Raw genomic sequence first — 19,870 nt, forward strand, 5'->3', positions numbered from 1 at the left:
CACGAATACTACAGTAAAATTGCTGTTATTGTTCAGTACAGTGCTGTTTTTCCTTCACACGTCACATAAATGTGGCTGTTTTTTGATACCTAGATTAATGCGATTTCATTTCAACAGGGAATATAGATTTGACCTGAATACATTTTTCAATAAAGCTTTGTCACAGAATGAATCAAACTTTTGTTTGTCTAAGTCAAGGTACCTAAATAGTGTTTAGGCATGAGTATTATTTAGGCAACATATTGAGATATTGTGAAAAGCATTTCTAATTGACACCACAGTAACCATAATCCCTGCAGCTTTCATTTCTTCTATTTTTATGAACCCATGGCAACTGATCAGTTCAGGTTTTTCTTTGTCCTTGTGCTCCAAATGATAAACGCGGGGAGGCCGAGGGGCCCAAACAAAAAAACCCGACTCTCTATGCCAATTTGCTTGAGGTCTCTACTGGAGTCATAGCTGTCTGAAAATGCACAGTGCTGTCATGAGACTTCTTTTCTTTACCTGGCAAGATAGACCCCATTTGGCTGACTGCGGTTGACTTGACGCCATTGGCAAAAGCCAACATTTCAAGTACCTGGTGAGCTGGGGTTTAAAGCTTGCTGAGCCAAGGTTGCTCATGTTAGCTTAGCAAGTTGCTTTGCCTTTGCTCTGCACACTGCAGTATTATACTCCGTTCTCAACTACCGTTTTCTCGTCTGCTGTCCAATAAAACGTTTCCTCTCACTGTGGCCGACAGCCACATGCCGAGAAGTAAATACCAGGGGACCCTAGTTGTCCTCGGTTATTGTCTCATTCTGACTGATGCACTCATGCGTGATTTTAGCGGTTTTCCACGATACGATTTTGAAGCGGAAGTAAGCTGAGGTGAGCCGAACCGTTTTTGTGCAGTGGGAAACAACTGCTGGGTGGACAGTTAGCTATCACAGCGGGCTGGTTTTTATTGTTCATGCAGTGCCGGCCGGGGCCAGTATTTTGGCAAGTGCACAATACGCTTCTTAGTGGTGCATATCAAAGCTAAAAATATTTTCGATGGAGATTGAATGGATTGGAATGTCTTGATGTAGAAGCCAGGCCAGTCGTCTTATTCATTTTGTCAGAACTGATGCTTGGAGGAAGACTCATGTTCCTCTCATGTTTTATGAGGCCGTCCCCTCTGTTGCGCTTTAAACTCGCAGAAATGTTCTTATATAAATGCTGGCGTTCGCTCTAATGAAAGTGGCCGCTGAAATTCATCTGCAACGTATATTTGAAGCACGGATGGTAGATCTTTTTATGGAAGCTGCTTTTATTGCCTTTTGGACAATTGCCATAAGTGTGTCTTCATCATAGAGTTACAGTCCAGTGGGCTGGAGTTATGCGTCCTTGTTCAGAAGAGCGGAAGGGGTCACAATTTTATGTACTTTAATGCTAAACGAATGAAAATAAAGTGAGCTCCATACTCTGATGTACGGCGTTGTTTGTGATGCAAGTCCAATTTAATCAACATTGGCAGTAACTTATTTTAAAAGCTGACATGGATCAGCTGCTCCTTAAGCCAATTAGATAGCTACTTCCTCCGGATCACATACAGGGCAGTCTGAGAGTGTGCCTTTGCTGGTACAAGAATCTGCTCGGTAAATAAATTGATCCTTGTATTAAGGTCGTAAAGTTATACATTTACCTACAGTAGTTAATTTTAGGTACACCCAAAAAGAACCCTCGCAGAATGCAGCTTATTCAATGATGATCCAAGCAGAGTTACAGCAAGTCCTGTTTTCAATTATTTTCCAGATATGGCCATGGAATTTACATTAGGTCATGTTTTAATCATACGTCATTGTTGTATAAGTCATTGAATGTGTTTTACAAGAAACTGTGTTGGCCCACTGCAAATTAATAGCAAAGCTAAATATTTCTTAATTTTATCACTCCATTTTTAGTTCAATGCTTTTTGTTCTTTGTCATTCCACTGTGGCTTCTCACTGATACTTTTTTAAAATGATATTCACAGCCAGAGGGAATGCAAAACAGGTTTTGTATTATTCTACATTTGCCCCATTTTTTCTACAAGATTTGAGGTCTTCCATCATTTTGTAGTATATGCATTTTGCAATATATGCATGGTGGTTTCTTTGACAAATAATCCATCTGAGAAAGAGACGCTAGAAACGCTATGAAAATCGTGTACGGAATTAATCTATCCATGCTAATCATAGTATTGACTGTCATTTCTCACTTGTCATATTCAAGCCACACCCCTAACTGCTACCTCTTGTCGCTTTATTTTCTGACCGTCCCCGGGTCTTGAAGCTTGTTAGAAAGGACATGCCGTATTGCACACCTATGAACACCTCATGAATCCAGATCCCTGCCAAGGTTATGTTCTTACATTATTTAACAATAATGGGAACTGACCTTCCTTAAAGACACGATTGATGAGTCTCTCCCAGAAGGGGTCAATAAGGGTTAAATGAAGAGTTGCCTCTCTTTGAGAATATATCCTACTTCACTAATTGCACTATTACGCTTTCCCCCCTGTTCTTAGAATCCAACCTTCGCTATGATACAGAACATGGCCATTTTGACATAGGAGCTTTGTCATGGTAATGAAAGGAGTCCTTGAGATTTTTCTTTTTGTACATTTATCTTTGTGGTTTTCAATTCTGTGATCAGAAAACAGTAGCAAAGTATGTTGCTACAGCAGGGAAGTGGCTAGAAAAAAAAGAAAAGGGCGTGCCTGATTGCCTACGTGTGATTTAGTGTTTGGAAGAAATGGTTTGCAGTTTTTCTATTCTATAGAGTGCACAGTAAGAAGGAGCAAGCGGCTGATTGTAGATGGAGGTGCTTGGGAGATTTGAAATGGGCTGCTTCTATTTTATATGACGACTTGGAATGACAGGCACGGCGATCGTGCTTTTGCCATGAAGTCACCGTTTTTCGCCGAGCCAGTCCATTTTTCACGGCGACGAATTGCCCCCGACAGCCCAACGGCCAGGGCAACATTTCACGAAATGTAAAAGGTCTGGCGCAAATGAGGTCTGACCTTATCAATAGCCGGGGCCCATCCATCTAAAAGCAGACCCCCTGTCTCCTGGTGAAACACGGCGGGCGGCTTACCTCCCCCCCTCCCCTCCCCTTGCCGCTCCCTTTCACCCTTTCCCCAGCCAGCTATTCCCCACTCTGCGCTTTTCTTCCTTTTATGCTTTGGACAGTGAATTGAGCTACACCTGATTGTTTGTCTGTCCATCTATCAGCTACAATTTATCAGACTCCGCTTGATTTTGACTGTTATATGTTGTGATAGATTGAAATGCATGTCGCTACTGGGGTTTGGCAGCTTTTCAAGTAGATCGATTGCGGGCGCTGCGTTATTATTTTCTCCCAGATCCTATCGCGGTCATCCCTACTTTACCAAAATTGGAGGAATTCATACTTTTCCCAACATCCAATTTTTGTCACCTTTTAAATATTTCATGCATTGAAAGGGTAAGGTCCGAGCATCACTTGGCATCTTGGTAGCTCGATTCCTTCCTTTTTGTCCCTCATTGATACCCCCCCACCCACCTTTGAAATCCTTTCATTTCATTATACTACACTTTACTTTCCCCATCATCATTCTTTCAACAATCCTCCAGGTTATATCCTGTGGGATCCAGTTTAAAAGCACATCCATCATACACACATCACAGTCTGGCGGCCCTTATACATTACGTCCATTCGTGTGACCTCACACATGTGCTGTTGCATGTAAAAATGTGCTTTGCGTTCCCAGTGAATTATGTATAATTGTCAGAGAACCAAGAACAATGGAATCTGGAATTCTTCTTGATGGGCAAGGCAAAGAATAGAGTAGCTGTAGATACATACCATATATAACTATACAAAAATAGGATAGCAACGAAAACTCAACTAGTGACAAAGCAAACTTGAAGCTGCTCCACGCATGTGCATGTTGTCGCTATTGTTGTCGGTATGTTGCAGTACAAATGAAGAGAGTCCTTGCCAAGGCTTCAGGTGTTCCCCAGAGGAACGACAAACAACTTTCGCAGTCAGATCTGCCGCAACTAGAGGAGACACTTCGGACAAGTTAAACAGTGATAAATCTGCATGTCAGTATGATTTAAAGTGTGGCCGCCGCTTTGTGTCGACGTGTCATACGGCGGCCCCCGCAGGGCTCGCCATCCGGCGCGTGGCTTTTTAAGGAGCGAGGGATGATGAAAGTGTGAAAGGTAACTGTGACAGGCTTAACTTGTAGAGGAAATAGAACAAGGTTTGATTAATTGCAGCGGAGGTGATTGGGAAGGCAGACGCTGTGGGTGAACATGTTCCGCAATAGATGCGTGTCAAAGTGTGTGCCGAGAGGCCTTTTTTGACAAGCTTGAATTTGTGTTTGTATTGCCAAATGTGAAAAATGCTGCTACTACGACACACATTAAGTCACTTTAATAAACATGAGCAATCCAGTTCCCTCAATTCTAATGAGATGTCTCCTGTTATGTGTACTAACAATAGTACCGAAATTGTCGCTGTTGTTTTTCTCCAGACAAACTCCGTGCATGTTGTACATTGTGCTGTCTTTTTCTAACTCAGTCTAAGGAAATAGCCTGTTTTGCATTTTGGAGGCGGAGGCACATGTTCTGTTTCGGCGTTGTCATTGATTACAAATAATGAGAAGTGAAAGCCATCATTGTACCTTTGCGCTAATAGAACATGTGATAGAACACCCTCAATCAAGGCTCCCCACAGCGCTCCCTATTTACAGAGTAGGACATGAAGTACAAAGCCTTTCTTCTTTTCCTTTCATAATTTGATCAATTCATGCCACCGCAGTTGTTGTTTGACGCAACCATCAATCTGTTTCAAAAAAAATAATTCTGTCACGTGGAGAATTTAAACCAAAACATTTTGAGTCCCACGCAGGGACGTTATGTTGTTTGTTTTGTAAATACTTAAAATGTCTTGGAGGCATAACAAAACTGATGCAGCTTTATATTTTACAATCCAACTCAACCTTTATGTTAAGGTCAATAGCATGTACCCAAGTTGCCTAGACAGTGTATATAAATATATAGACCTACGTTTGCAGTGCAGCAAAACATCTAAATAATCCACCTCCAATCCAGTCCCATTCGCCTGCCAGTTAATGTGAGCCATTAGTGTACATGCAGGCTAATTGGCCATTAGGTTGTATTGAGCCAGAGTCCATCCAACATTGCTGACTGGTCTGGAGCACATTGCATTAAGCCTTTTTCTTTATCTAGTTCATTCGTTAGCATAAGAGACTTAGTGAGCATGCATAAGATCATTAAACATGGAGAGCAGATTTTTTTTTTTTTTTTTGTATTTTACAATACGGTTGAGGTTTTTTTTTAAGGGTCAGATCCTGTGCTGACCCAATAAATGTTTGTGGACTTTCCAGTTAGTGAAAAGCAGGTTGGCACTGATGAGCCAATTTCCCCACCATAAAAAGGATAAAGAGTGAAAGAAATAATTGAGACCAACTTTGAGACTCTTTCACTGGCTTGTCTGACTGACGCGGAGCGGATGCCAGCGCAGCCTCGTGAAGTCAAGTCGGACATGGAAGGAAAATCAGAACCAGCTGGTTATTGGCGAGGTGGATCAAACCAACATTGTTTTTTGAAGCAAGAAAGTTAGTGAAATCATTTTTGGGGTTTATCTGGGTCAACTTTGCAGCAGCAATGCATTTGCAGTGTGTTTTATGTTGGTACAACGTACCGGTCGCGTATAAATTTATTTTGTCTGACTGAAAATGTATGTAATCTTGTGCTTAGTGCCAACATAGGAAACATTTTCTCAAATATTTCCATGGTTGTGCTCCACTTGACCTCAAAGCGGAATGTACCGGCACATAAATGGAGATTAATACCTTGATTCGGATTGGCACTCCAATGTCAGATTTCTCTTGAGTTTGAGTATTTGGAAAGTGATTATGTTGTTTCATTTTTTTCAATCTTGCAAACTTTCTGGGCACATGTTTGTTATAATCATGTTTTTATACTGCTGATAACAAAAAACCATTATGTGGGTGTCTAGACTTTTTCACACGCATTTTTGGTCGAGGTTTTCTTTTTCCCCAACATTGATTGCTGTTATTTCCCTTCCCGCCAAGCATGCAGTATTTTAGCTGTAGACACAAGTGCTTTCTACATCATTTATAAGAAGGCAACCTTGGCCTCTGTCCTGTTTGGCCGTATAAAATGAAGGCGCTCAATCAGTACCTCGCGCACACTCAAAGTTTGAACCCTCTCGACTCCTAACCCCAAGGCCCTTTCATATATTCCATATGGAGCGCGAGGTTTTGTTTACAGCTAATATGAGATTTTGAGGTAGAAATGATTAGTTTGCATTTATGTGAATTTTGATGGCTGTCTTTTCATGCCGGTAAAAATCAGAATATCACAACAATAATAGTTTTATTGCAGCTCTAGTCAAAGAGAAAAAAAAAGATACTTTAGTTTTATTGTTGTAGCCAACTCATGAGTATGGGTAAAACATGATCATTTCCCTTGGCATCTTTTGCTGATAATAAACTGGTCGTAATCTGGTTTTTGTGGTTAAAAAAAAAAAAAAGAGGATAATATAAAGAGAAAAAACGATATAGCATGGAGTTGAAGTTCGCCCAAAAAAAATACCACACACTTTTAAAGGCACATTGTGAATAATATACCACAGAGAAAGACAATCCAAACAGTATTAACTGCAACAATTTTTTTTTTTTTTAAATAGAGGCTTCACTGATTTTGATGTGATTGCAAATACAAACCCCTTCATCTATATTCTTTACTAATATGGTTTTGCACAATCCAATTCAACGTGTTTATGTGTATCTTAGTAGCTGCCCACTGCTGGCAAGTTGGCAGAACAACAATGACGTGCAGGAATTGCCGTGGCTTGAGCGCTGTGTGTTCACAGCCTTGGAGCAGATGGAGTCAGTGTGAGACGTGAGCCACTTAAATCTAAACGTTGACCCGGCCCGCGAACATGAATGATGGTTTCACACCCCGACTATAAATCCTTCTCGTTTACTCCAGAGGTGCAAATGAAACCTGAATCTTCTCCAGTCTCACCCACCTCCGCCTCTGCGTTTGGCATTTCTGCTGAAATAAGACCAATAAAGTTTGGAAAAACATTTAGTAAAAGACTATTTATCACAGCCTACTCTGTATATATGAACATTCCCCAAAGTTTTTTTTTCTCGCTTTTGCTGCCTTGGTCCAAATTATAAAGCGTTTAGTACTGTTGCTTGTTTTAACCCATTTAATGATGTGGAAGCAGATTAATGTAACAAGTTCAAAGTTTACAAATCCATAATTAATATTTTCTTCATTTCTTTATAGTGTGCATTTGCAGTGCCTGAAAATATGACTTTTTAACATAATTCAACATGTTTCCAATGCTTCAATGAGGGCACAGCACTTGGTTATATTTAAAGAAACTACCCCACTGCCTGCGTTCCTAAAATAAAAATAAAATCACAGAGAATCCCTGAATTTGATCTTTTAATTCATTTTTAGTGCATCTAAAAGCCGCAATTTACGTCTTTATTGGATGATTCATCCTGCAACATGAAACTTTCCAATGTGGGAGAACAGACAGTTCTAAAATTGGGGGTAAAAGAAGCATGAAGCACTAGAGGGCACTCTCTACCCCTCCCTACCCTTAAAAAAATGCCCCCCCCCCCCTCCCCTCCAGAACCCATATGCACCTTTCGATGAGCATGCAGAACATTGAAATAAAAGTCAGAAAAGTAGCAGAGAGTCCAGGGGACAATCATTTTGAATAATATTAATCAGTGCAAGCACTCAGGACCTCTCTTCCTGTATTCAATTACAACACTTAAATCTCTCTCTCTCTATCTCTGTCCATCTCCACATTTCCTGCTATGGCTGCTGTGCTGTCTCTATTAATATTACTCACATTGTTTTTTTGTTTTTTTTGCCTGGTGCAGCACAGATTAGAGATTTTAACCTAATGAAAAGTGTGTCGTGTCAGAATAGAAAAAAACAGGGCAAAGTGTGTCTCCCTCTCGACGTTGTGACGCTAACAACTCTCCCCCCTCCCCAACCTTTTTTTACATTTGGCCCACTGTCCCCTTTCATCCCCACCTTGTTCCTATGCTAAATGGGCTGCATTACTGTAATGAGCTGGCAATTTATGGACGAGTGCAAGAGTGTCCGTCCAATGTTTGGTCTACGCCCGCCCCTATTCCCTTTGGGAACACATTCGTATCCATTCGATTGGACTCTGTATGGACAGCTTGTATACAGCAGCGTTAGGATATGCAACAGCTGTGGCTCTTATGTCGGCACAGACGTCGGATCGATGCGCCCATGTAGAAAACGTCAAATTGTTACAATAATGAGCGCAAATAGTTAAGTACTCGCAGGCGATCTATACAAAGTAAAAAGGAATTAAACTGGATAATAATCGACACTCAAATCTCTGTTGAAGCCTCCCGCAAAAATAATGAAGATAACACATTGGAGGATGATAATCAATAAAATGTCACTTTCAAGTTTCTTCCAGATGCAGAATGGATTTTGTATACAAAGGGACGGATGGAATATAAAAAGCTCTGACATCAGAACAATTTACTTAAAAACAAATCCGATGAGCCGCTGAAAATAAAAAAATGGAATTAATTTCCTGCATTAGATTAAAAATATGATGACAAATAAATACAAAATAAACACCTTGTAGTCCAGATTTCTATCACATTTGATTTGACTGTCTGAGCCTACATGACACTTCAAATAGAAATGAATTCAACAGAAATCAAAGCAAATTAATAAATAATATCAGCCTGCAGATCGGCCATTCTACCATCTTATAAAATGGAAAACATTACGGCAAGGAAGCAAAAAGGAAAATAAACACATGTTCACATCATTTACAAATGAAGGCTGTTAACTCGGAGCGGGCAGAAAAAAAAAATCTGTTTCTTTATGCCAGCGGGATTTAGTGGTTCCCATAAATGTTTGTTTCCTCGGTTGCTTGGCGCAGGTCGCCGCCGCCGCCTTCGCCTCGCAGAGTGATTGTCACGCTGGGATGTTTTCTCTTTGTGTGGTGGGGAGCTAAATAACTCTCGCGGAGGGTTGAGCGTCTGAGCAGAAAGCGGGAGCCTGTTTAGATCTTTGGCCAAATAGCTCAACCCTCCAGAATGTGCTCACTGCATTGTCAGAGGAAATATAATAAATGATAAATAATATTTGCGAGGTCAGGTGGTTGTTTCTGCTTGTAACCTGAGCAGAAGATTAAAGTGGACGTAAAAGGTCAACGTTGTACGTCTCATAAATAACGGGAAGTCTACGGCAGCCGCCCGCATATGGATGTTAAACACCGTGGCGACCAGGGCTGACCTTCGTTGTAAAGAGGTTAAAGTTCACCTGAGCGTTCGTGTAAGAGGATGATGGTGACCCTGACCCTTGAAACATCCTCTGGAGGGATGATAGAGCATGGAATGTCTCTTTTCTAATCTTCCCAATCCAAATAAATAATTTTAGATCAGGTCAAGTGAAGTCATGTTCACTTTTTTAATTGTTGTTTTTCCAGAACATTGTAGTACGTAGAAATTATAGATGTATCTGTGTGTTCCCCCTTTTTATTGACTTGTCGGGAACTTCCCACTGTCAGCGGCAAAGTATTTCCAATTACTTCAACTAAATTTGATGTGATGAACCAATTTTGACTGCTTTGCTATTTCTGCTGTGAACTGCAGATGATTGAAATGATAGTCATTGAATAAAAGTGTTTGTTGTAACAAAACAATCCGTTCAGTCAGTTGGACCAGCAGGCAAAAACTAGTCTCTTGTTTGTTTTTCACAAACGGACTTTTGTGCACAAAACTTCTCAGCTTATGACTTTGATTATATTGTATTGGTGACTAACTTCCTTCGAGGCAATAAATGTGCTTTTTGTTTTCAGTTTTGCGTGAGGCATATCTGGATATGAAGCAGAACAAAAATGAGATTTATAAGATGGAACTTTTACATTCCGGAGATTTTATCATGGAAGCAGTCGAAACGGAGTTGTCAAATCAGAGCAGTCGTTTTCTGTGTGTACGTGTGGTTGAAATGAACGTCTGGAAATGTACAGATAGTTGATCTGTGGCCAGGTATTGATCAAAAGCACAGTCTTAGATCGTGAAAATATTCTCAATGTGTTTGCCTTGCCCAGACTCATTAGTAAGGACAATGGAAGTGCCATTTGAGTTGTGGCCAAGGATTGACCACAGCGTTTAAGATCACAGCAGCTTCCAACTTTTTTGAGGAACATTTTTGGTGACAATGGACTCCGGGGTTACACAATCACTGGAAAACTGATGACAGTGTTGTTTTTATTTGACAAAATTATTGTTCTTGTTATATTCAAGTAGTAGACCTTATGATAACCATTATGCTTGTACAATTGTGGCTTCATTTTTTATAACTGATAATTATCACATTTTTTTTTCCTCAGTTTTCTTTTTCCTGGTAAGATGTTGTCGATTATTTTTTTTTCTCGTTTTCTCTTAATAACATGGGGTTAATCTCTTAACATGTCTACGGTTTTTCTTGTAAAACGGTGGGTTTCATCTATAATCTTGTCTGCTTTATAAATTTGTAAGATTTGTTTTGCTTTTTATAAATACTTTCTCACAAGATTTTAACTGTATTGTACACTCTCTCGCTCTTCTTTTTCTGTTCACAATTTTTCATTTTCTCTCATTGCCCCTTCAAAGGATCCTCTAGTTTTTTTTTTTAAACACAAATAGCATGTAGTCATTTTATTAAAATCCACGTGCATTGAGGAAATGAATAACGAAGGGCCCATTGTTGTACATTTTTGACGGTATTAAAATCACATTTGAATAGAAACCTGCAACTTCAACATTTGCATGGACGCAGCACAACTGTAGCAAATTGTCTGTCTGCTTTTAACCACACAGGTTCCCCATTAATGGGAGGAAAAAGGCATTACATGTTTGGGCGGGTCTGTCTGCTCTAAACGCTCTACTAACCTAATCGTCGTGCAACTTATCGCAATTTGCTCATTTGGTTTAGGGCTAAGTGGACCCCCAACACTGAAAACATCGCATTACCCCCTCTGACTCTTCTGTCTGTTTCTCACATACACGCATTTTCGTAATGTTTTGGAAATTTGGTCTGGGGAAGCCTTGTTAACGATTTTTGCTGGTTTAAAACAAATTGTTTAAAGGCTCAAGATAAGATACTAACAAGGAGAAACTGTGTTGCTGTCAACCTTTTTCAAATATAGTGATACCCTGAACACCTATTGGCTTAGACCTAGTGATCTTCAAAATAGTCCAGACTTTAGAATGTTCTGTCTAAGCAGCGTGTAAAATGCATCCGTTTTCTCGTGGAACTAAATAAGCATAGGAGAGCGAGAGGGGAACATTTCTCGGCTCTGGATCCAATAGTAGCGTGTAATTACCCTTAAGACCTGTTCCCTTTGCTAAAGGATTAGCCATAATCCAGCAGCAAAAGCATAACTACTGCTAACATAATTCCAGTTAGACTCGTTCAAGTCGTGTATATACAGCGTAAAGCGCTCCGGCTTCTGTCTCTTTCTCAATGGGGCTTCGCCTGTTTGCATCAGAGAGTCTTCCACTCGTGCCTATTTGGATGAGCAGATTCAGATCTGTCAAAAGTAGAGTAGAAAAGGTGAAGATGATTAATGTCTTCAAGGGGGATGATGCACTGGAGCAGAGTGGCTGTCAGTTTGAAATAAAGCTTTATATTGTTAGTGCTTGAGTTGTCCAACAATCTCGACAGCACTTAAGGGCTTGATACAGTATTTGGTGTCACAATAAATTTATTCATTTTAGATGGGAAATTGTGTGTTGGGTCATTTTGAGAGGGTATTACCGTATTTTCCGCACTATAAGGCGCACCTAAAAACCTACGATTTTCTCAAAAGCTGACAGTGCGCCTTATAATCAGGTGCGCCTTATATATGGACCAATATTGAGCCACTACAACAGGCATGTCCAAAGTCCGGCCCGCGGGCCAAATGTATATATCTTATCTATGGACAAAGTTTTAAAATGGACCATTCATTGAAGTTGCGCCTTATAATCCCATGCGCCTTATATATGGACAAAGTTTTAAAACGGACCATTCATCGAAGGTGCACCTTACAATCCGGTGCGCCTTATAGTGTGGAAAATACAGTAAATATATATTTTTTACATTCAAGCAAAGTGGCTTTTTTTTAGGTATGTACCTTTGAAATATATAATAGAATCTTTACAAGAATCTCAGAAGACATCACTATTGTATCAAAAGTGTGTGACCGACATCTGAAAAGACTTCAACATCTTTCACATTTTCAAAAGCTTTGTTTCAGTGTTTCTTTTCAACGCCGTCAGTAATCACTCGGCCGTTCTGCGCCGTCGTCTTCCATCTTTTCCTCATTGAACTTTCTTCCTGTTAGGATTCTTCAAATTGAGTGCGCTTGCCCGTCTGAAGTCTCATTGAACACTCTTAACGCAACACACGTCGGTGCTTTCATCCCGCGGGCGCTGAGGATGTTCAGCCCAATTGAGCCTCGACGAATAAAGTCAACCTGTTAAGTGTCCCATTGTCGCGCAAAGTGGCTGATGAGCGCTGAAAGGAACCTTGTTGTAGGTCACCTCGGCGACAGCTCCATCTCTCCCTATCGGCCCTTCACTCCGTCTATCTGTCCTTGCCCATCACTCTTCCTCTATCTGCGCCGCCCGCTGTCACTCACTCTGCCACCTCCGCAATCTGCCTTCCCACTTTTCAATCGGCGTCTCTTTCTGGAAGGTTATCACGTATCAGCTACTCGGAGTCTCACTGAGGTGTGTTGTTTTGTGGTGTGCTGTGTGAGTATTTTATTTTCAAATACATGGTCCACCATAAACATCATGGTCACTTGTTTTGCTTTGCTCTTTTTGGACTTTGGTTTTTCTCCTTCATTTGAACGGAAAAGGGTCATCTTGGAAAGTGTCCAGATCCGGAGACCGAAGCAAAACACTGTGTTCATAAAATGAGCAGAAAAGTAGTTTGTTGCACTGGTTCAGGTACAATCGGTGCAGACTAGTGGCAGCAGAAAAGATGGTTATTTTCTGGGAAAAAAAAAGGCTGGAACTTCTCTAAACGATTGCGTGTTTGACTTAAATGCTTAATTCTTAATAACATTAGCTGTGGTCCTTTAGCATGACCCTTTCCTCGCTTTGAAGATGAGCACATTGTGTATCATTCAATCAGTCACTGCGACCATGAGACAAACACAACTCTTGGCCCGGTCAAGCGCACATCACAGGAGCGACATCCACATGATACTTGTCAAGTTAACCTTTCACAGGGTTTCCGCTTTTGGAACGATGACTGAAACTGACAAATATTCGCCAGTGCTGACAAATCGTCCAATAAGCGTGAGATGTACGCTTTAGTGGTCATTAAAACTAGAGTGCTTTAAGTTCTCTTGTAAAATAATTTTGAATGGGGTGGAGGATGTCACCATATCCTGTGATATCTCAGGGGTCTTTTACTCAACGGGAGAATATCAGACATTTATCAGAGGAGACTTGTTGACTGTTGAAGATCAGTTGGACTTTTTAAGACAACCCTTATATCAAGTGTGGCTTTGCACTGAGTCCATTAAAAATCAAAATTGCTGCTTTTTTGTGTGTTTCACATTTGCTGCAACTGTGCAAACATTGTCGTGTGGTTGAACACAGCTTTATCGTTGTGGTAACGGCCATCTAGAGTATCCCAAACAAAAGACAAAGAAGCAAATCAAATGTCTTCCACATTAGACTTGACAGTTGTGCACTCTGGGATGCATCAGCCATAATGAGACCCTCTTTTCCTGTTGTTATTTTTTTTTCCCCCTCTCTCCGCACCAGCACATTGTCCATCACGTAAATCTCGGCGCTGTAACATCATGTAGTTAGTAAACGCTCTGTCTTAATCAGCGGCTAAAGTATGGTGTATAAGGTTACGTCCGACAGGCACCGGGATGGCTTGGACGCAACGAGATAGCTATAATGGCACACCATCATTTAGGACAATGTAATAAGTGAATATCTAATAAGGCCGTAAAAAGATGCTTAACCCCTGGAGCTCTGAGGTCAAGCTCTCAGATAGGAGAGTAAACTGATTACGGAAGGTTCCTTCTCACGTTGCGGTCATCTCAGGATTGACCAATTCCTGACCCCGCTGTTGCGAGAGCAGTTTGCATCGTCAAGAACTCAAGTCAGCGTTTATGGCGCTTGGAATAACTAATAGGTTGGGCTTGTCCGGCTTTGGAGATAACCGGAGGAGGAGTTAATGGAACACTAAAGATTTAAGGGGTCATTCTGTTAGTCACTTTTTGAATTCGGACAGCTCATGAGTTGTGGTAAAATTCAAACAGGCTGAATTTGTAATGGGAAACTTGCAGCTGTTCATCTGACATGGCCGACGGTGTGTCCCGAGCTGATCCTTTGCAGATAAAATTTAAAAAGTGATTGGATAAATATTCCATCTTACACAACCATTCAAGCAAAAAAGGGAAAAAAAACGCCTTCTGTGATGTTCTTTGAGTTCTGATGAAACATCAGGGCTGAGCTTTACAGCTGGCTTTACAAGTTTCCACTTACAAGTTTCCACTCGCTTCTTGCTTTCATCACACGAAAAACGCAAACTTTTCAGCATCGTGCGTCATGTAGTAAATTAAGAAAAGCTTTGTGTTGTTATTTTCTTTTCTCCCAAAACACATTGACTTATTTTGCTAAAACCGTGGGAGGTAAATAGCTTTGTAAATCTTTTCATATCTTTTTATGCAAGTTTAAAGTTGTACTATATGTTGCTTCCATCACATTTAAACAACCTTTGATGCACACAGACACACTCACACACACACACACGCTCAAAAACCATTTTCAGGCTGGCCAGCCGAGTGTGTCCTCATTACGGTCAGTGAGTGTGTAGCACCACTCAGTCATAGCTCCGACTGCCAAAATGCGATGTTCCTTCTCTTTTCTCCTTCAACCCAACCACCTCTCCTCTTTTTTCCCCCGCTAACTACATGAGCTCTTCTTGCATATCGCTTCATCACTTTTTGTAGACAGAAAATCATTACCAGTCAGCAAAGACAATTTCCTGCTCCCTTGGTCACTTAGACTCTGCCACTCACAATTTTTTTTTGGGGGGGAGCTCACATATGAACAATTTTCTTTAATATCAGGATCGTCTCAGTCCTTGACAATTAAATATCGAAACTGCCACGGCAGTGAAAGTTGATTTCTCGTCAGAGTTGCCAGATGTTATGTTTTAAATGAAATAAGAAGAATGAAATAAAATGCAAACAAAGTTGAAAACATTTTTTGATTGATGTTACCCAGCAAGTAAACGTCTCAACATTTTCCCCACGTGTATTTATTCATATGGGACGGTGGTTCTGTCGATATCTTAACTGCCGCTTTGACTGTATTGGAAAGCGAAATGCACTGAAGTCTCCATCCATCGACTGCACTCCACCGCCATCACCTAGGTGAACAAAAGTGATTTTGCTATAGCAAAAAGCTTTTTCAGAGAAAAGCCTTTTCTCCCTCGCAAAAGCAGCCAACGATTTCCATTTACCCCCTCGAGGGAGTGGTTGCAGTTTACAGTCCACCGATGGAGGGTGATGGCAGGAGCAGGGAGGACAAGAGCGCACTCAGGGATATTAGGCTCTAATGGCCACAAGTCTGATTGCCCGACGCTTAGTTTGTTCTGACCGATGCATTATCTGACTCCTTTCAGTTTGCGACAGACTCACACAAAATGATCTTGAGCTTGGTTGGCTTCCTTATGCTCTCCCTGTGAAGTCTGGTGTAATTGAAATTCAACGGTGCGCACGTGAGTGCAGCGCGGCAATCACCAAATGCACGGGCAATGTATTGACTTGCACATCCTTTAATTCAATGCATTAAGCACCTGTCTGCCTCGATTCTCTTTTTTTTGGGCTGGTTAGTCTAAGTTGAATCGGAAGAAACTGAGTCTGGAAAAGAGGAACTCAAGCAAAGTCGCGAGTGTTAAAATCCATTGACAGATTTAAAATTAATTTTCCTCATATGAATTAATGGAATTTAATCTGTTTGAGGTTTAAATGTGAGGAGGTGTGTGGTGAGTTTTTTTTTTTTTTCTTCAAAATCCTCTTAAGCCTGATGCACTGGTAGCTTCAAAAATAAAATATGTAATATTAGTTAGGCGAACATTTAGCCACCTAGCATGATAATAAAGGGCATCTTGTTTAATTAACAAGGGTTGATGTTTTTGCTCAAACCATAGTTGCTGTCTTCTCCTATCCTGTTTTTCTCATTCTGTCACTATTGCACCTTCATTTTGTTCGTACTTAAGGTTTGACTGCCAAAACAAAGTTTTGCAGCATAATTTGCCTTTCTTCATCTCACGTACGAACTTTTTCATTGAAATTCTAATCGAAGCTCTGCGGGAATGCAATTAACACGAATGGATAGCACAGGTAATTACATTTAGGATAATGTGGTTGGACATTACAAGAAGGGTCTAACACACCCAAACGCGCATTCACGTCACGCGTATGCACAGATCTATACTGCGCACCCATCTGGAGTGAGTGTCCCAACGGTAACGCTATACATGAAACATGCTGCAACTTCAAAGTCTTTTTACTGCCTGTTTAGCTATAATTGCTTTTACTCTTGGCATGCTGAAGCACAAAAGGAACCAGATGTGAAGTGCTTGCCCAGAGCCATTCGATACATGTTACATACTATACACATGATCAATGAATGTGAGGAAGGATGGATGATTACATGCATTCGTACATTATATAAATTTAGCTACTCTTAGTTGGATTTTATTTTACAACCTTTTCTCACTATGTCGTCTGACCTAATAATATACGTAGGAATTAAATATCAGGATGTTTGCCAACTCTTTGACTTTCTCTTCCGGTAAATTGATTCGGTGGTGGATATGAGAAGACGACATCACAAGGCTAAGTGACTATTTAAAGGTTCTGTCAAAGACTTGTTCTGTCTTTAGCATCCTCCTTTCATCTCTTTCCCATCCCTGCTCCACCTACCTTCTCGTTCTAATGAGTGGATGTTGTGAGAAAGTGGGGGGAACAAAGATCAGCCCCAGACAATCAATCACCTAGCAGCTCTATCAATCGGCTGTCGAAGCACGTATCTCTCTCTGTTGGACCAATAATCAAGATGGTGGTTGTTTATCTCTGCGTATTAGAATACAGGAGCAACTCCCTAGTTGATGGCAGTGTTACATTTTTAATATCTCTCATAAAGGGAATGTTTACATGAATGCATAAGTTCTCCGCCCTATCCCTGCTGACTTTAGACAAGAGGCGGGTTTATATATTGAACCCCACAAATGTGCACACATTTCAAATTATATTTAGTTTCTAATGTTGTAAAAATAGGACTCGATATTGGTTATGTCACTACTTTTAGAATCAGTTATTCTATCTACATTGAATACAGAATGATTCGATATTTTCCCCATTGTCTGTTATTTTTTTCTTGTTTAGTAATAAAAACAACTAAATGACAATTCATTTTGAAACTGATTCAGTTACTGGTGCAGTGAATGTTCTCCAAAGTAAAAGCAGATGTTTGCAAATGTCTTGATTTTAGTAAACACAAAGGATAAGCTGTTTTCATGAATGACTTCAAAAATTAATGAATAATTGCTGTTTAGAGGACTTGGACAATTATAAGTTGAAAAATGTCTCAATGATTCCTTGATTATTAAAAAAGTTGTTGATTCATTTGATAATCGATTACTACCAATTAATCTTGACCACTCTATTTCATATATAGACTCCTTCTTTTAGGTTATTTTAATCGTCATCAGAATTTGGAAATTATTTTTGTTTACTGAGAAACTGCAAAACTAAAGCTTGTATGTGTTCCATTTATGTTGAGCTCTGTAAATCATAAACTGGCAGGATTCCATTGCTTCAGCGTTGGGACCAATGTTAACACCGTAATGCATTCATCTTGCAGCAGTCTAAACAAACACGGGTGTGTGAGAAATTTGTGTCTGCGAAATGTGTGCGGTGTGTGCGGGATTGCAAGGTGTTGTGTAAACACTAAAATAATGTGTCACATCTGGCCACAGCACTTGCCCTGTTTTTATCTTGAATTTCAATCCATCCCTGTGGGAACATGATGCTGTTACATTTGCATGAGAAAGGTTGTCAGACTAACACCTTTTCTCATTTCTGTGCCTGCTATCTCCCCCAACCTTTCCCTCCCCGTTTCTGCAGCTCTGATAGCCATAGGCCAGTATAGCAGCACCATCGAGACCGTGGATGCCGGTTGGTGTAACGACATCACAGACCAAGGTGCCATGCAAATCGCAGAGAGCAGCAAGTCCCTGCGCTACCTGGGCCTCATGAGATGTGACAAGGTAACAATGTTCAACACAAAAATGTCCGACACTGTCGCTTATCATTGCAGTGTGGGGATACAGGCACAATATTTTACTGTACAGTGAACTGGCGTTTATTTTGGGGACCTTCCAGCATAGGTGAAAAATCACAATATAAGAGACCATATACCACTCCCTCACACGTTAAATGATTTAGGCTTAGTAAAAATAAAGATATGAATAAACAAACGAATAGATAATAAATAATTAAATAAATAGATTTGTTAAAACACTTTTTAAATTGTATCCTAGCGCCACTTGTCAGTCTGCTGTTGTCAAGTATTAGGAAGCTGTTCTGTACAATTACTTTGGAAAAGCAGAGTCACTGGCACACTTCTCCAAATAAGAGTCTTGTTTGTTGAAGTTTATAAAGTTGATGCTAAGGTATAATACGAATCACGATAGATGGCCAACTTAGCTATTACGGTATTAATTAACCTTCAAAGAACTGCTATTTTGTTTTTGGATGCAAATGTGGACTCTTAGTCTGCTGGGATAGACTCCAGCTCCCCTTAATGAGGACAACCGCTATAAGAAAGATGGCTAACATTTGTCTTCTAAAAAAAAAAACCCAGAGAACTACGTAGAAAACTTGTGAGGTTGGGGTAATTTGTCAAAATATAAACTATCCTATTTATGAAACAGCAACCTTTAGATCTTCTTTTTCCTCATCTCCTTGGTCTCATTTGGAACCCAACGCATCAAACAGTTCTGCACAAAAAGAAGTCTTCCGCTTGCTTTGTTCTTTTAATGAGTTGTCCACAGCATTCATTTTCATATGTTAAATTCATACAGTTAGCAGGATTATGCAAAAACAAAAAAATCAAAACTGTTTTCCAAAAATTACAGCCAAGGACAAGCAAGGGTCTGGTTAAAAGGGTGGACACGGGAATTAATTTTTACAGTTTAAGTCACTCGGCCATGGGTGCAACCCTCCACCCTTCCAAAATCATCAGGATCAGAATGCACAGAACTGTGCAAAAAAAATTAATAAATGTTTGGCCTTGAAATAATAATATTAACATTACTTACAGCGTCCTTGGTAGTTTCTAAAATGTTGTGTCACACGTTGTGACTGGTTGGTGTATATTGTCATGGTTGCATAGCCACAACAATTACCGTTGCTGTGCAATAAATAAAAGACAGACATGGAGGTGAACAGCTGTCCTGATTTGAAATTCGTAAATTAAAACACAATCATTTGTAACGCACTCCAAATTCCTCACACAAATTGACCGTCAGTACGATAAGCTGTATTAACTTTTGTTTTCTTCTTGCGGCGCAACGACTTGTTTTCCGGACCACCTTTGCGAGCTATTGTGCAGTGTCGGTAGAAGTTCCCGAGGACGAATACGGTGCGGTTCGGGCAGGAAGTTGACTTACAGTGCAATCTTTTCACACGGTTAGCAACTCATCATTTTTATTCCATCATTATAATATCA

The 19,870-nt window shown here is 40.3% G+C and overlaps 1 protein-coding gene across 3 annotated transcripts in view; it reads left to right on the forward strand.

The window, feature by feature from the left end:
- Window positions 1–19,870, forward strand: part of fbxl17 (F-box and leucine-rich repeat protein 17) — a 178,010-nt gene that overhangs the window by 112,028 nt on the left and 46,112 nt on the right. For all 3 annotated transcript variants that reach the window (XR_015858440.1, XM_088374927.1, XM_088374928.1), the window contains exon 10: window positions 18,265–18,407. Coding sequence is in view for 2 of the 3 variants with exons in the window: in XM_088374927.1 (XP_088231053.1) it covers window positions 18,265–18,407 (143 nt within the window). In the remaining variant the exon portion in view is untranslated. The remainder of the gene's footprint in view (window positions 1–18,264; window positions 18,408–19,870) is intronic.

Source organism: Syngnathus floridae, chromosome 5, assembly GCF_059516105.1.
Source record: "Syngnathus floridae isolate MCC-2025c chromosome 5, RoL_Sflo_1.0, whole genome shotgun sequence".
In the NCBI taxonomy this organism is placed as follows: Eukaryota; Metazoa; Chordata; class Actinopteri; order Syngnathiformes; family Syngnathidae; genus Syngnathus; species Syngnathus floridae.